This window comes from Anarrhichthys ocellatus, unplaced genomic scaffold, assembly GCF_004355925.1.
Source record: "Anarrhichthys ocellatus isolate YVR2014 unplaced genomic scaffold, GSC_Weel_1.0 scaffold51, whole genome shotgun sequence".
In the NCBI taxonomy this organism is placed as follows: Eukaryota; Metazoa; Chordata; class Actinopteri; order Perciformes; family Anarhichadidae; genus Anarrhichthys; species Anarrhichthys ocellatus.
Window position 1 is genome coordinate 1,207,082 of NW_022280081.1, and position 15,281 is coordinate 1,222,362.

Below are 15,281 nucleotides of genomic sequence, written 5' to 3' on the forward strand. Positions count from 1 at the left end.
TTCTGACAGTAGACAATGCTTTAAATATGTATGTTGCTGCAAAAACGCTAAACGTGGATGCTACACACACATTTTCAACCCAGCATCATAGAAGATCCACAAAGTCTCCACAATTTCAAGGTGGGCCCCAAAGAGCAGTGTTACCAATTCAGAATCCGACCAAATGTGGTCGTATTCTCCCCTTTTGTTGCTGAGTCATGGAGTTGAATAACAGCCAGTTAAGTGATTTTTGCAGAGCATTATGATGTCACAGTGAAGTTGACCGTTGACCTTTTGGATACAAAATGTCATCACTTCATCATTTATCCTATCAGACATTTGTGTGACATTTTGTCATAATTAGCATATGAATTCTTCAGTTGACGCCAAAACATGTTTTGTGAGGGCACAGTGACCTTTGACCACCAACAACTGAACAGTTCATCCTTGAGTCTAAGCGGACTTTTGAGCCAATTTTGTGCCACAAGGCGTTCCTGAGACAGACGGACGCGCTGTCCTCGGCACAGAGGCATAAAAACAATTTCCCTAAATCTAAAAAGGGCCTCCTGCCTACTCTACAAAAGCTGGAATATCGAAAGGCTGAACGCGTTATGGAGTTATTGTGAAATACTTTTCATTTAATATCTTGATTTGTGTATTTCCTGTTTTAGCCACTGTGGTATTTGATGTAACATGTAAGCCTAACTTAACACCAACAATTAACAAGAAAATGAACTTTGCTAGACTTTGTCTTTGAGTCAGAAAATTGCATTTTCACTAAAATTGCTGCTATATGTCAAACCTCCCATGAGTTGTGCAACCCTCTGACTGATAACCATCTCATCATTTCTATGTCCTGCCCCTATTCCTCTTTTTGGTCATGTTAGGGTGTCATTGCCTGTCAGGAAAGTCAGCGTAATGGTGTGGGGATACTTCTCTCCAACACTGAGCCCACTATTGAGTTTTCCTTTGTCTCTTTAATGCATAACAGTAAACTGACTCACCAGCTGGATGAGCTTCCAGAAGCAGGTGTGTTTGACCTAAAATCGCTCATCAAACATTTGCACTTCACGCAGGTAATCCCTTGCGATTAAAAACAAACAAACAAAAAACAATATGGCTGATAAAAAAAACAGTAATGATTTAGGTGCACCATAAAGGGAGTAAATACTTTTTGTACAATTTGAACTTAATTTCTTTTTTTCTTCATTTGACATTAAAGAGTCTGTTCCTACTTAACAATTCTTCAGTGATGCAAAGTTGTGAAACCCTAAAACATGAATAAATCCCAGAGGTGGAGCTAATTTCACTGGCATCGCTAAGATATACTCGAGTAGGAAGTACATAAACTAAAATGGAAACTATTCGGAGCTAATCGTATGCAACTGTCTGCTCGCTGTACTGCAGTGCTCCTCATTATAAACCCTCTGGAAGATCAAAACTTGCAAAAGAATTGGAGGCAAGACGCTGCGCTAGTGTGTATTTGCGAGCACTCAGAGGGGACGGAAACGGAGGCAGCCTGAACTCCAGGATGCTTCCCCTTCTTTCACCCAGAGACCCGGCACAACAAAAGCCTGTGTCTGCGCTCCAGTGAGTCTGGATTCCTTTGGCCTCCATTACCCCCCCCCTACATGTTGTACTGTCTTCTGTACAACATGTACTAAGTTAGCAAACTTACACAAACATTCTGGCAATCCTACAGTTGTGGGTATGGTCCGTGTATGTGTGCGCCCACAGAGACAGACTCCCTGTAGAGCCACATCAGTAATAATGAATTGTGTGGAGACTGGAGAAGCCCGTTTCTGGCAGGGTTGAAGGCAATACTGCAACTTCATCCTCATGGAGCGGGAAAAACCTTAACAAACCATTTGATGGTACACTTACAGACTCGCTTGTTTGGTCTCCTCGCTGTCGCTTGAACACACACGTAGCGTCTGTTTAGCAGGAGTTTAAACTGCCGGATTTTCAGAAGACTGCAGCTATCATGTAGATAAAGAAATGAGGTTTCCCTGGATAACAAAACACAACGTTCAAAAAAATGTTTATTCCAATAATCTCACGTAGGTGATCCTGTCCCTAGTGTAAAATTAATTGCTGTGAAGTTGTCATTCCAAATATCAAAATAATTTTTCTTTTTTTAAATCAGATCTACACTGTCTTAAAAAAAAATCAAAACAGTGGCAAGCCAAGCAGATAATAATCAGTAACATCACACAGCCCATGAAGGACACTGATTTTCACTTTGATCCTGTTTGATGTCGTTTGATTTTGTTTGCTTTTGCTTTGGTGCCCACGTGCGAGCGCGCCCCCGCACACAAGCTGGAATTTTTTTGGAATCCTGAAAAAATGGAGTGCGACTGCAGAACGGCCAAAAGGTCACGTTTGGAAAACAAACTACATGACAACGGCGTTCTCTTTTCATATTGTGATTGGCAATCTTCAAATGCAGCCCAACAAAGAGGAACAAAAAGAGAAAAACAAAAAACAAACAAAGGCAAGGCAAAATTGAAGTTGTCAGTTTGTACCTGAGCTGTCCCAAACCATCCCATTTTGCAGCCAGTGGGGGTTTTCTGTCAGTCGGCAGCAGACTTCTATACTTCTTGCCTCTGTCACAGCTGTTCCTTCTCTCTCTGGAGATGGGGCTTTTAAACACCTCTGGGTCTGGGGCTTGAAATGACTAGGTTGGACATAGAGTGAGGAGGACCAAATGACAAATACATATATCAAAATCATTCACAATTTCCAGAGGAAAGGGGGGGGGGGGACGGGACGTGTGGGCAGGTGCAGACTGGACTGGAGAAATTAAAGGAAGTCTTTGATGTGGGCAGAATAGGAAACTATGTATGGATGCTTATTGAGCTGAGGAGGAAGCACGTTGTTCTTTTGTGCGAGTGCACAATGTTCCAGCGCACACAATGATGGAGTCAGAGAGCCATTCTTCTTCAGCTTGACCTGACTGTAGCACGTGATGCTGCTTGCTATTTGTTTGTTTGCTTGCTTTGAGGACTTTCATAGTCGGGTACAAAAAAAATTCCCCAGAATGCCTTGGAATGATATCGGAGACGGCCGAAGCATTTTGTTCAGAGCTGGGAGTTCTACAAAGGGATCGGTTCGATGACAGGTGCAGACGGGCCTCTCTTTCAGGACCACGATGTGAAATCTTTTCCCATTTTCTTCTAACATTGTTAGGGCATTACAGTCGACTTTTCTGATTCACACCGCAGAGCGATCGCTCCGCTTCTTCATGTCATATCCATTTTCTGCTCCCTTGCTCACAAACACCATATTCATGCACGATTTGACATAATGGCAGAGTTAAAAACATGAAATTATAAGGAAATGTTTCACCGAAGGCTATAATCACATAAAAAAAAAGCTTTCCCAGTGATCTGTAAGATTGCTGGCTGCAGTGAAGTTTAATAGTTAGAGCATAGCACCCCCTGCAGGCAGGCATTATTCCTTGCTAATAATACCCTCAATCCTCAGACTGAAGTAGAGGCTCATTGTTACCCTTTCACTGCAATTACAGGCCTTTCTACTTTGATTGATGGGTAATTGAATTGGTTTGAGCCTGTATGATTTCTTTCCGAATTCGCCACTCATATTCCAATCTTGGCTCCAGATCAGACAAAGCCAGTCTCCCAGTAATTAAAGACGCCAAAGCCAGGTGTAGAACTGGGAAACTAGGGAACCAAAGCCACATGAATGGGACTGATTAGGTGTTTAGTGAAAATGAGATTTTCTGGCTCAAAGACAAAGTACAGCCTCTCACTTGGTGCACAGCGATCAGTGGGGTGGCAATTGACTGCTGCTGATGAGGTACATGAGGTAAAGGCCCTGAAAAAATGACATCCCGCATTCATCGCGCTTACAAAGGAGTCGACGGCATCGAAAGTCTGAGTGGAAATCTTCTGAGGGATGAGTTTCAAGCACGAAACAGGCTTTTCAATTGAACTTGTGTGGAAAAATAGAATAGACGTTTTGTTCTAATTCGGCAGAAAAACAGCCTGTCCCAGATCAGTTGTGGGGATTATGAAGCACAGAGAGAAACCAGCGTAGTGGAAACATTAAAACGTGAGAAAAAAAGTTGGATTTGAGCTGAGGCAGTTTTATCTCACCATTATTATTTATTTTTAATGGGAATAATACACTTTTCTTACAAGACAGTTTACGTCTACATCATGGAACGTGTGTTCTTTAAGTTCATTTGTGGGGGGACACCCCCAAAATAAAATACATATTTTACCACTTACCTGAAGTTCTTCTAGATTGTTTTGGTTTGAGTTACCTATTGTTGGAGATATCGGCCGTAGAGATGTCTGCCTTCTCTCAAATACATTGGGACTATATGGCACTTGGCTTGTGGTACTTAAATGGCAAAAAAAAAAAACATTTGAAAAACTTAACAGCAATGTCTCTTTCCAGAAAAAAGTAAGAAAGCACTTTGAGCACAACAAACCCCTTCATTTATTGAACTAACTTAAAAAAAGTTTAAATGTACTTCCAATGTAATATTGGAACACATGCATGGAGATTGGGATTTGTTTTCGGCATGTTCAGTGGCAGTGAATGAGGTCAAAGCATCACACATCGGTCCTGAGCGGTTCACAGCTGTGGTCAGGTCAAGGTCAGTGTACTTTGGGGCGGTGGGTGTACGCCAACGGACTGAGGGGGAAATGAGACTTTTCTCTCCCTTCATTGACACTGGAATGGATTGTAATCAACACATTATGCCAGTTGTTAATTGCTTTTGCCGCCCGCTGCTAAAATAATTTGCTACTTTTTTTTTTTTTCATTGTAGTAGTAGCCATCTGTTTCAAAACACAGGGACGGGATCAGGCCCAGACCCTTGGTGGATGTTGACATGAGGTACAGGCAGCTAATTTGCACTGCCACCACCTTTATTGATGAGGCTACGAATGTGTGGAGAGATTCACAACGAGGGTCTGCAAATGGAACGCAAGCTACATTGAAATGAGGAATATTGATCATCAGAAAAAAAACCACATAAAAAAGGTCCTTTCATTCAAAAATCACACTCCGTTAGTCAGTCATGTATCAAAACGATAAATGACTAGTCACTTCTGTACAAATGTACATGCCAGATGATCCTGTGCATCCTCTGAAATAGTAATTTTGGCCTTGAGGAACAATGGCCTCCTTATGAGGCTCACCCCAGCTTCAACCCGTCCGTGTCCCTTAATTGCTCGAGGCAGCAGACGGACACTCTCAATAGTGTCTAGGAGGGACAATAGCCACGAGGAGCTCTGCAAGAGAAAGCTTTTACCCTGCTTCACCTCATATTTACTCTAATCAGTCTTACTGTGTTGAGGCCCACATCACCGGTCGTATGGATGGAGCGCTCGACACCTTCTGCTCTTCTCTTTGGTCTGCTCTCGGGTCTTTGCTCAAAGTGTTTTATCGTTGAAAGGCAAGCTTCTATTCCAATGAATGAGTGAGGGTATGATCTTGTGTTTGTTCTCTGTGCAGCCATAGAGAGGCGCAGGGATGAGTTATTTCTGTAGTCCAACAGGAAGTTAGCGTAGCGCTGGTTCAGTCAAACAAAAAAAGCCAATGGGATGTTTCCCTTTGATTTTGGAAATTTAAATGTATGACACTTACAAGTTTCGTTCAGCAAAATAATCTTCACACGTGAACACTTTTATGATCTTTGAAGCGTGAATGCAATCGGCAGAAATAAAAAGCTAACGTTAGGCTATGAATACTCCATGGTCACATGACTTTATGTCATCACCACTAAGCCAAAGGTGGAAGTGTTTAGAAGTTTTATTTAGCTACTTGTTAGCAACAGCCTCTTTCAAGACACATAAAAGCTTCAAAATCCATGGGAGAGGTATTTGCTGATTTTATTTTGTAGAACAAAACGTTAAAATATCTTAACCTCTCTGAAGACCCTATTTTAAGGGATCTAACTAAAAACCCATTCAAAAAAAGGATAGATTTTGAGACAAGGAAACAGAAAATGCAAAAATGCTGACTCATTTCCGGGTTGTATGACTCATTCCTGCAGCATTCTGTGGAAAATGTTTTTAGTCAAAGGGGACAGACAATGAAAATCCAAGTAAAGACAAGATGGACAGTAGCTGCATCCAAGCTGGAAAGTGAACCAAGCATCGAGTTTCCTCTTTATCTCCGGGGAAAAGTTTTGAAAGTGGTCGGCCGATGACAAATCAGATGAGAGAATCCAACAACTTACAACGCTGCTCGAAAAAGCAAGTTTACACATTCAAGGGCAATCACACCTAATTTCTGCTTAATAATCACATGACATGGTTCCGTTGTCTCTGTGTGAAGTCTCAGAGGTACAAATTGTGTGCTCTAAATCATATCTACTTCCCAACACTTCCTCTTCCAGAACTAGTTTGTAATTAGCTGTGTGGAGAGCCCATTAATGACTGTACCGGGCATGTACAGTATGTGAAGTATGTGTCTTTTATATAAGAATTTCTCCTCGGTGGCTCTGTCTGTCATGCATATAGCATTTGCAGCATCCGTGTGTGTGTGTGTCTGTGTGTGGTGTTATACTGCAGTATAGTCTGAGAGGGCATCCTTTAGTCTAAGCGATGCTGCGGCTGCCGCCAGGGTTTGAAGGCGACATCTCAACGGGAGGGGAACAAGCCATCAAAGCTAACATGTACTTTAATTACAGGTAATCTCGACTCAGAGACACTCTTCCACTCCCCCTGCTCTTCAGAACTTCCTCCTCAATTACCAAAGTGCCTCAATTAGGCCCTAAATAAGCAGTGGACACGCACAAGGGAGAGATGGGCAAATTGCAATAGAGAGGGTAAAAACAACGGGCCACGTAAGAGTCGGTGTGATGCAGAGGCAATTAAAAGACAAAAAAAAAAAAGTGTTCCACCACGCGGGGCGAAAATGAGGAAAAAAAAGAGAAAAAGCTCTTTGATGAGCTAAGTGGAGCTTAAGAGGCGATGGTCGAGGAGAAGAAAGAAGGAGAAAAGAGAAATTAAAGACAGATGATTGGCAAGAGGGCTGATGTCACACTGTTTCCCTACAGGACCATATGTCGAGAGACTGGAATGTGTGAGTAAGTCATGATTTCTATAGAGCAAGTGGGCATCCCACAGGCAGCTGATTCTCTACACTCTCTCTTTGCTTTCCCCCCCACTCACGTTCATTATCCGGCCGAAGCCCATACACACTCCATCTACTGCGAAACTTACCGTGGACTTCTTGAATGGACAAATGAAGACCCTGTCTCTTTTAATGGGCTTATTCTGCATCTAACAACGGCCCTTGTTAAGGGGGGAAATATTCTTTAGCTGCAGCCGGCAGTTAAGTGCATTAGTCAATTAGCTCAAGTCTAACCCCGAGCGATTGTCTGATGAATTAACGAGAGAAAAAATACATCATCAAGGAACACAAGGAGACATACACACACACACACACACGTAAACTCACACAGACACTCACGCCTCTGTTTATGCTGTTTGTTTGCGTGAGTTGGCGTGTGTACTCACAGTGCCGTTCTGTGGACGGCAGATTCACGCTGACCCGGGCTGGCCGGTTGGAAACGGAGCTCACCTATGCCCACAGCAAGCTGCTCATAGCAGACAGGACTGTCATCACCGGGCATCGCTGTGAAATGGAGCAAAGCGCTGGGCGCCGGGATGAGCAGTGATGTGATATATAGTGTGTTAAGGAAGAGGGGGGAAAAAACTGTGCAGTATAATTTCGTCTGAAACAGCTTCACGAGTGAGTCGATTCTCTTTTGGTCACTTTGACATTTCATGCAAAGTTGGGACTGTACAATGAGAAAAAAAGAAGAAGCTCAACAGCTTATCGGGACAGCTCAGCATGTATCCAGGAGAGGGCAGTGTTATCCAGAGGAGGCGTGGGGACTGTACTCAGTGTTTGATCTGAGCAGATGTGTGTGAGGAGAATCATTAAACAGCATCTGTCCACTCAATTACCCCCTTCATTAGTCTAATCCGGCTTTTTTTTTTTTTTCTTTTAGAGTTGTAATTAAATTCACCATCAATTGAATCACGGTGTAAAACAAGTCGCGGTGACAGGGAGCAAACAGGCTTTCTAAAGGAATTATGGGATGGCCAAAACGAGAAAGAGGAAACAATCGGGACTAGAGGTGTACAGGCTGCATTATAGTCTGTTATTAGCATGTAAAAGCATACAGGGAGCTGAAAATGGGAAAAAGATTTTTGTTTTATTGTGGAACCAAAGTTCCAACAGGAAAATAGTTTCAACAATATATTTAGTTTTGTGGGAAATAAAATTTCAAACAGAGCCTGTTGAAATGTAGGCTTGACCCTCTCTAGAAAGAAGTGTGGATGTAGCGTCTGCTGACAGTATGGGATGTGATGTAAAGGAAATTAAATCGGACGATAACTTATATATGCCTGTGTAGGCCTTTATTATAATAATTAAATATTTGATAACTTAGCATTTATAATAATTTACAAAATATGTCATGTTTTATCCCCACACGAATACATAAGATAGATTTTACTTTTAATTACATTCACAGTCATATATCTAAAAGTTGCTTTAATTAGCTTGTTCTACCGACAAGAACAAGAGGCCTGGTATAAAGTGACTAGAAGAAAATCTATATTCATACGATTAATACTGAAGATCAGAAGAGACATTGCCACAAACTAACACAGGAGAACAGAGACGAGGCGTTGACATGGAAGGACGTCACAAATTATCGTAGCTGCAACAAACTAAAAATTACGGGTTTCAAAATTTGACGTGAAACAGCGGGAAAAACAAAGAGCAGCAGCGTCTCGGTTTGTTTCATGAATGGAACATGTCCTCTTGTGCCACAGTCTGCCTTAACACCAAATGTGGCTGCATAGAAAAACTCAGCAATCATAATGAGTGGAAATCACAGAGGAAAAGTAAAACCTATCCCAGAGGTAAAAAATCGCCGCTGCAATGTCAAAATGGCTGCTTAAAGAAGGTCCCGTCGATAAACAGCGCGCACAGACTACAGCACTTTCTGAACAGTTGTGAACCTGGATAAAAAGAGATTTAAAAAAAGCATTGTTCTCATCGATCGAGGGGGAGAGCAAGAGGAGAAATAGAACGACTCGAGTCGGCCACCAAGCTTCCCCGGCTCATCTGTAAAAAAATCGCAGGATGCGCTGCGCCCCTTTTGTCTAAATGTCGATGAGGTCGTCGCCGCTCTCGTCGCTCTCCACGGTCAGCTGACGGGTCCACCACTTCTTCACCTCCGACCCCGAGGAAGCCTCATTGTTGACGGGGTTCATCTTGCACACTATGGACTTCACACTCGTGCGACCTGACACAACAAACACAAAGACACCAGAGAGCATTCACAGCCTGGTTCTTGTCCTGTCTACCTGCATTTCTTTGTCCAGGCCATGATTGCTAATAAGGGTTTGTGTTTTACTTATTTCCATGAACAGATTCTGCCATCGGGAGCCTGATGCTGTCCGTTTGCAGTCTGAGTAGTATTGACCAGTCACTTTCGAGCAGTCTGCGGTTGAATCAGGTAAACAGTCAGTGTGGAGAAACAGATACGGAACACATTGACCGTAAAGTAATCTAGTGCCCCACTGGCTGCCATTTGACAATGATTTAGCTTTTTATTACTATTGCTAACGGCGGCACACGTACATGAGGCCGGGTCGCTCCCATGGATTTTGCCACATTTTTGTCTCAATTTGTTGTTATTTTCATCTTTATTACTGGAGCAGTTGTGGCACATGACAGAATACACTCATCAACATTGGAGAAGAAAGCATGCGGATTGGATTCATTCGTTGCCCACCCAGCCGGACCAGTCGGACCAAACGTCACTGAAAACCAAGATTGGAAGCTAAGCTAACCTAGCTAGGACCTATGGTTATTTAACCACCCTGTCCCTGGACTCTGTGTTTAAATCAATGATGCTTGCTGCTCGAACATAGTCAAATGTGACGGACAGTGTTTCCCTAATGTTGAATGTTTGCATTTCTCCTGATAAGTAAGTAACAAATATAGCCCCTTGTCTTGAGTTCCAAGATTGCTTGTTAACTGACCTGTCTGTGTAAATACATTCCCTTTTCTGTACTACAAGGTCACATAAAACCCTGGTCATAAAACCCACATTGAACAGAACTGTAGAACTGTGACACTTAGCAGCAGACGGTACACAGAGCTGCACGCACCTGCAGGCAGCCGCCACTGTCCCAGCTTCCTCTGCGGTCTCCCCAGGTCTGAAGAGTCCTGCCTGTAGCCTCCTCTGTCTGACAACGTGGGGCTCAGCAGCTGCTGGAGACCGCTCATCTAAACACAGAGAAGACATCCTTTTGTTTCACCACTGCAAGCGCACACCCTGCAGATTATATGATGCGCCTGCTATACATCAAGCTTTGAGCGTGTGTGAGTGTGTGCGCGGGTGTTGGTACGGATGCGGGGGTTCACCTCAGGCTGCGAGGGGTTGTCTGGGTTGTTAGTGTTGTGGTCCTCACTCGGCAAGGTGGTCTCTATGCTGGGGGGGTTGAGAAAGCGGCTCAGCTCCTGCTGCTGGCTCTCTCTCAGGCTGTGGATGATGCTGCACGACTGCTGCTGCTTCTGCAAGAGGGAAGACAGACATAATGTGGTCAGTGTGTGATACCTCAGCGTGTACTGTACATGTGTGTTTGCAAATTCCCCTGGGAACGAGTGCGTTCTCGCGAGGCGTGTTTGTGTCGGGAGACTGACCGCCCGGATGCGTTTGAGGCATTTCTTGAGCCACATTCGTATGGTTTGTTTGGCAACCTCTTCTTCAATGGTGTACTCCAACTGTTCCCTGGCCAACAGCTCCTCCAGCTGGAGAGACTTCCTAATGTCCACTGAGCGATATGACAGCATGCTGTATGACACACACACACACACACACACACTCACACTCACACACACACACACACACACACACACACACACACACACACACACATTTAGAAATTAAATTTAGAGTTCCTGTTGTGATGATCCCTCGGACCAAATCCAAATATTTACTTAGAAATTATGAGTGAAATCCTTCTCTAGTTTAGATTTGACATGTGAGTTTAACAAACAATTACATTTTTATTAAAAATAACTGTAAGGTAGTAAAGGAGTGTACAAGTGTACAGCTTGGTGTTGATTTTGTTATATACACTGTATCTGCGTTAAGTGTATGTGGGGTTCAATGGTCACCTGAGCACATCATGGAAGGTCACATCCCCTCCGCTGTGCAGTCGCTCCATCTCGTAGCACATGTGTTTAAACAGCAACTTGTCTTTGTCCAGGTCCACCTCCAGCCTGCCTCGGAGCAGACGAAGCAGGAACTTCACCCTGGACGTGGGAATCAACCCCTGGGGAGACAGTCGTAGAAGTCAAAGGGTTAATCACCCTGATTCGAGTACATGATGAGACTTAGACCTGAATTGTAATCTTCAATCTTCAAGAGTCTCTGGCTCTAAAGCCTTAGAGGAAAAACACTTAATAACAATTTTTTTTAATTTTTGGAGGTTGTTGTGTTGGAGAGCCTTAGGTTCGTTAGACCACAGTTACAGCTAGTGACTGGCAAAGGTGAATAGTACTGAGGTGTAAGGGCTGCTGCTCATATACAGTATATATATACAGCTATGTAAGCCTACAGTAGATCCGGTTGACATATGTACACTGTATATGAGAAGTATAAGTATTCACCGGGACGTCACCCATTGTGGACTTTGATGCCTGGAGTTTGATATTTTGGCATCTTGTTTTTTTGGCCGTTGCCATCTCGGCTTTTGACACGAGAGGGTGGAGCTAAATGTTACAATTAATTTTCATGAACTGAAAACACACTCTGAAAGGGTTAAAGATTTAAGACGAAAACACGGACAACTCCCAGACCGGACAATGTTGTGTTATCGACCTGTCAATCACAAGGCAGCCCCGTCCTAAAGCATACTCTGCTTTATGGTCTATTTGACTCCAAATGGACCATAATTTACTAAATGAACATCATGTTGTATTGAAGAAGACTTGAAACTAGAGATTGAGACCATAAACTCATGTTTACTGAGGTAATAAATCAAGAGAGAAGTAGAGTCATTTTCTCATAGACTTCTATACAATCAGACTTCTTTTTACAACCAGAGGAGTCGCCCCCTGATGGTCAGTAGAAAGAATGCAAGTTAAGGACACTTGAGCATCGGCTTCCCTTTTCAGAAGAACAGGCTGATGCCTGGGATGACATCATGGACAAATGGAAGGGGGGGGGGGGGGGTTACATTATTAATCCAGCACACACTGTTCTAATAACTTCAACTTAATTACTCAATGCCATACTTCATTCCCTTCAGCCCTTCTCATTAGCTCTCACCCTGCTTTTATCTTCTCTATATTATGCCTTGCTCATAGCCATATGATCATCACCCTCTCCCCTTCGCTGTGTCCTCGTCATCTCTCCTATTGCTAATGTCTCACCTCCCGTTTGTCATCCACCATGTTCCAGATGATCTGGAAGTGCCTCAGGTCATTATAGCTCAGCAGCTGGTCCTCCTCGGTGGAGTAGAACAGAGAGAAGTTCTCCACGATGATGGCTGCAGCAATAGCAATAGATATTAATAATCACGGATGATAATATTCTATAATGGCGAGTTTTTGTTTTAAGATGCATCAATCGTCTGTGTTTGTAAGACAATAAATGCAGATCGTTGTGCTTCCCTTTATAGCTCTAAATAGCTAAATATTTTATGATGCAATGAGTCAACAGCACTGGCTTCTAGTAGACTAAATGAATCACAATATAGGCCGCAATAAACTAGACTCTCGTCTCTGGAGGAACTCTTTGCCGTCTCTTTGAAAAGATGACAAACCCATACGAAAGTATGCTTCATGAGCACTGCAGTCCTGCGTTACATGAAGCAGCATGAAGTAGAACCCTTGCTGTTGCTAAATCCTTTTACATGTCCCACAAACTGTGTGAAAAAAACATGGTCCCCACAATACAAGAGCACCTGCGCACACTGACCAACAAGTAGGTTGAGCATGATGTAGGCTATGATGACATAGAAAGAGCAGAAGTAGATGAGCGCCCCAGCGTAGTTGCCACAGTCAGTCTCCCAGTAGCGATGTTTATCTGGGGTGCAGAATGGGGCCTGAACCTGGGGACAGAAAAAACCAACGTATGGGGCATTACAACTTCCCAAACACTCCCTGAAATGTAACGCTAAAGGGTCGGTTCACCCAAATTACAAAATTAAACATATGTGTGATATCTAGCCAGGCAGATAGCCATGTCAGCAGTTTTCATTGTGGCTTCTTTTTCATTATTATAAAGTGTTCCTAGTAAAATCTGCTGATAGTGAGGTCTGTGAGTACATAATTATAAGAACAACTGTGAGTAAATCCACTCGCCTGCATTGTATTGGGGTAGCGAAGGAAAATTGAGGTGAAAATTGAGAAAGAAAATATAATGTTTAGGACACACTGTATTTTTCTGGGTTGGGAATAGATGGCATGTTCTTTGGTCTGCCAGACCTGCGGCCCATCTTACCATACAGTCGTGCATGATTTTATTCCAATCCTCCCCGGTGACAATACGGAAGAGAACGGTGATAGCCTTGCCCGCTGTGGAGAAGTTGGCATGCCTATGACAAGGGGAGATGGACAGCTCCGTAAAGATCACTTCTACTGTATCCACTGTACACGGTGCAGTGATCGTCAACAGGACGGAAAAAAAGGCAGCGTCCTCACCGGTTGATGTTCTCTCCGTACTTGACGGTTCCAAAGAGAACAACGCCGGCAAATGCATAGCAGAGGAGGAGGAGGAACATGCCCACGATGATGAAGAAGCTCTTGTACATGCTGACTACCACGGTCAACAGCAGCATCTTCAGAGTCACCTAAATTAATCACACACACACACACATCCGTAAGCATATTTTGTTAAGATACAAATTCTTATTTTTTTTGGGCAAAAGACACCGAATTGAACAGATTCTTGCGCGCAAATATACTCACATGCTTCCCACATATTGTGAAGAATCTGAAGACAATCACACATGTGCCCATCATGTAGGTATATGCATTCTAGAGGGGGGAATGATATAGTTATATGCAACATTGACTCCACAAGAATTTCTAAAATGTTCTCTTCGTGTGACAGGAATTTGTCGAACCAGTAAGGAGAAGTGCAGGACTATCCAGATGACACCCAACACCGTGACCAGCAGGTCGTAGCGATTCCGTCTGCTCTGCCAGTAGCCCGCGGGAGACATGGCTATGAGCTTCATGGTCACCTGGAAAAACACAAGTAACATCACACACACACACACACACACACGTATATGCCCAGTGCAGGCAATCAAACCATTAAAGTGACAAATGAGGGTAACATGCTCACCTCCAGTACAAATATAAAGGTGAAGACTACTGATATGGTGGCGAGGGGAAATGTCACCTGATCGTCCACGTCCCACTGGAGAGGAGAGCAGATTCACAAACATGTCAGTAAGTCAGTTCACATCATATCAATGTACCTCATTGGAACATCTTAATTGTTCTGGAAATGCAAAATAAATACAAGCTCATAGGAGATTAGAAAAAAACCCAGATACATTAGAAATGACATGATGTATTGCAAATTGAGGCTTTACCTTGACTGAGAGCAGCACCGACTGTGCCAGCACCAGCACAGCAATGCCCCGTTTGAAGAAGGGATGTTGAGTGATGTCATACATCTTGGCCCGGAAACCCCCGTTTTCTGTCCGGCAGATAGAAGACCACACTTATAACACAAACATGTTTGTATCGTCAAGTGGTGGACCTCTCTGAGTCAGTGATTCAAATTAGAATCTCTAAACTGGCTGTAGCAGTAGGTCTTTCAAAAAAGCAGCTGATGCTTGAATCCGTGGTAGTGGTCCTTCCTGTCCAGCAGATGGCACTCATGGACTGCTTGGGTGTTGACATCAGAGCCATAACGCTCGTTTGTGCTGTAGGTTTCTACATACACTAACAGATTTGGTGAATGTTGCATGTTGCATGTTGCATATTGCAAAGGGAGGTTTTTGTTACTGTTGCATCTCATAAAACAGAACTTGAGCTTGAGCAGGAGATGCAGAGTCTTCTCTGAGGCACATAAGGAAACTGAAGCTGCTTTAAAAAGAAACGAGAGGAGCTTAAGAGGGTAGTGGCCTGTGCTGACGCCCACCCAAACTCACAAACAATACTATATCCCCTTTGCCACAGGGGCAGTGTGGGAAGTACGGGAGGGTCTCGGGGGGGGGGGGGGGGGGGGGGGGATTGTTTGTTGTGAAGCGGGGGGGGGGGGCGGG

General features: G+C 43.5%; 1 protein-coding gene across 4 annotated transcripts in view; it reads right to left on the reverse strand.

The window, feature by feature from the left end:
• Nucleotides 1-8,538: 8,538 nt before the first annotated feature.
• Nucleotides 8,539-15,281, reverse strand: part of nalcn (sodium leak channel, non-selective) — a 96,206-nt gene continuing 89,463 nt past the window's right edge. For all 4 annotated transcript variants that reach the window (XM_031870206.1, XM_031870204.1, XM_031870205.1 and 1 more), the window contains 13 exons: nucleotides 14,604-14,710; nucleotides 14,351-14,425; nucleotides 14,127-14,246; nucleotides 13,969-14,037; nucleotides 13,702-13,850; nucleotides 13,502-13,595; nucleotides 12,977-13,109; nucleotides 12,430-12,545; nucleotides 11,170-11,327; nucleotides 10,693-10,843; nucleotides 10,414-10,563; nucleotides 10,158-10,275; nucleotides 8,539-9,286 (listed from right to left, as the gene is read on the reverse strand). In XM_031870206.1, the coding sequence (XP_031726066.1) occupies nucleotides 9,144-9,286; nucleotides 10,158-10,275; nucleotides 10,414-10,563; nucleotides 10,693-10,843; nucleotides 11,170-11,327; nucleotides 12,430-12,545; nucleotides 12,977-13,109; nucleotides 13,502-13,595; nucleotides 13,702-13,850; nucleotides 13,969-14,037; nucleotides 14,127-14,246; nucleotides 14,351-14,425; nucleotides 14,604-14,710 (1,583 nt within the window). In that variant the 3' untranslated portion in view covers nucleotides 8,539-9,143. The remainder of the gene's footprint in view (nucleotides 9,287-10,157; nucleotides 10,276-10,413; nucleotides 10,564-10,692; nucleotides 10,844-11,169; nucleotides 11,328-12,429; nucleotides 12,546-12,976; nucleotides 13,110-13,501; nucleotides 13,596-13,701; nucleotides 13,851-13,968; nucleotides 14,038-14,126; nucleotides 14,247-14,350; nucleotides 14,426-14,603; nucleotides 14,711-15,281) is intronic.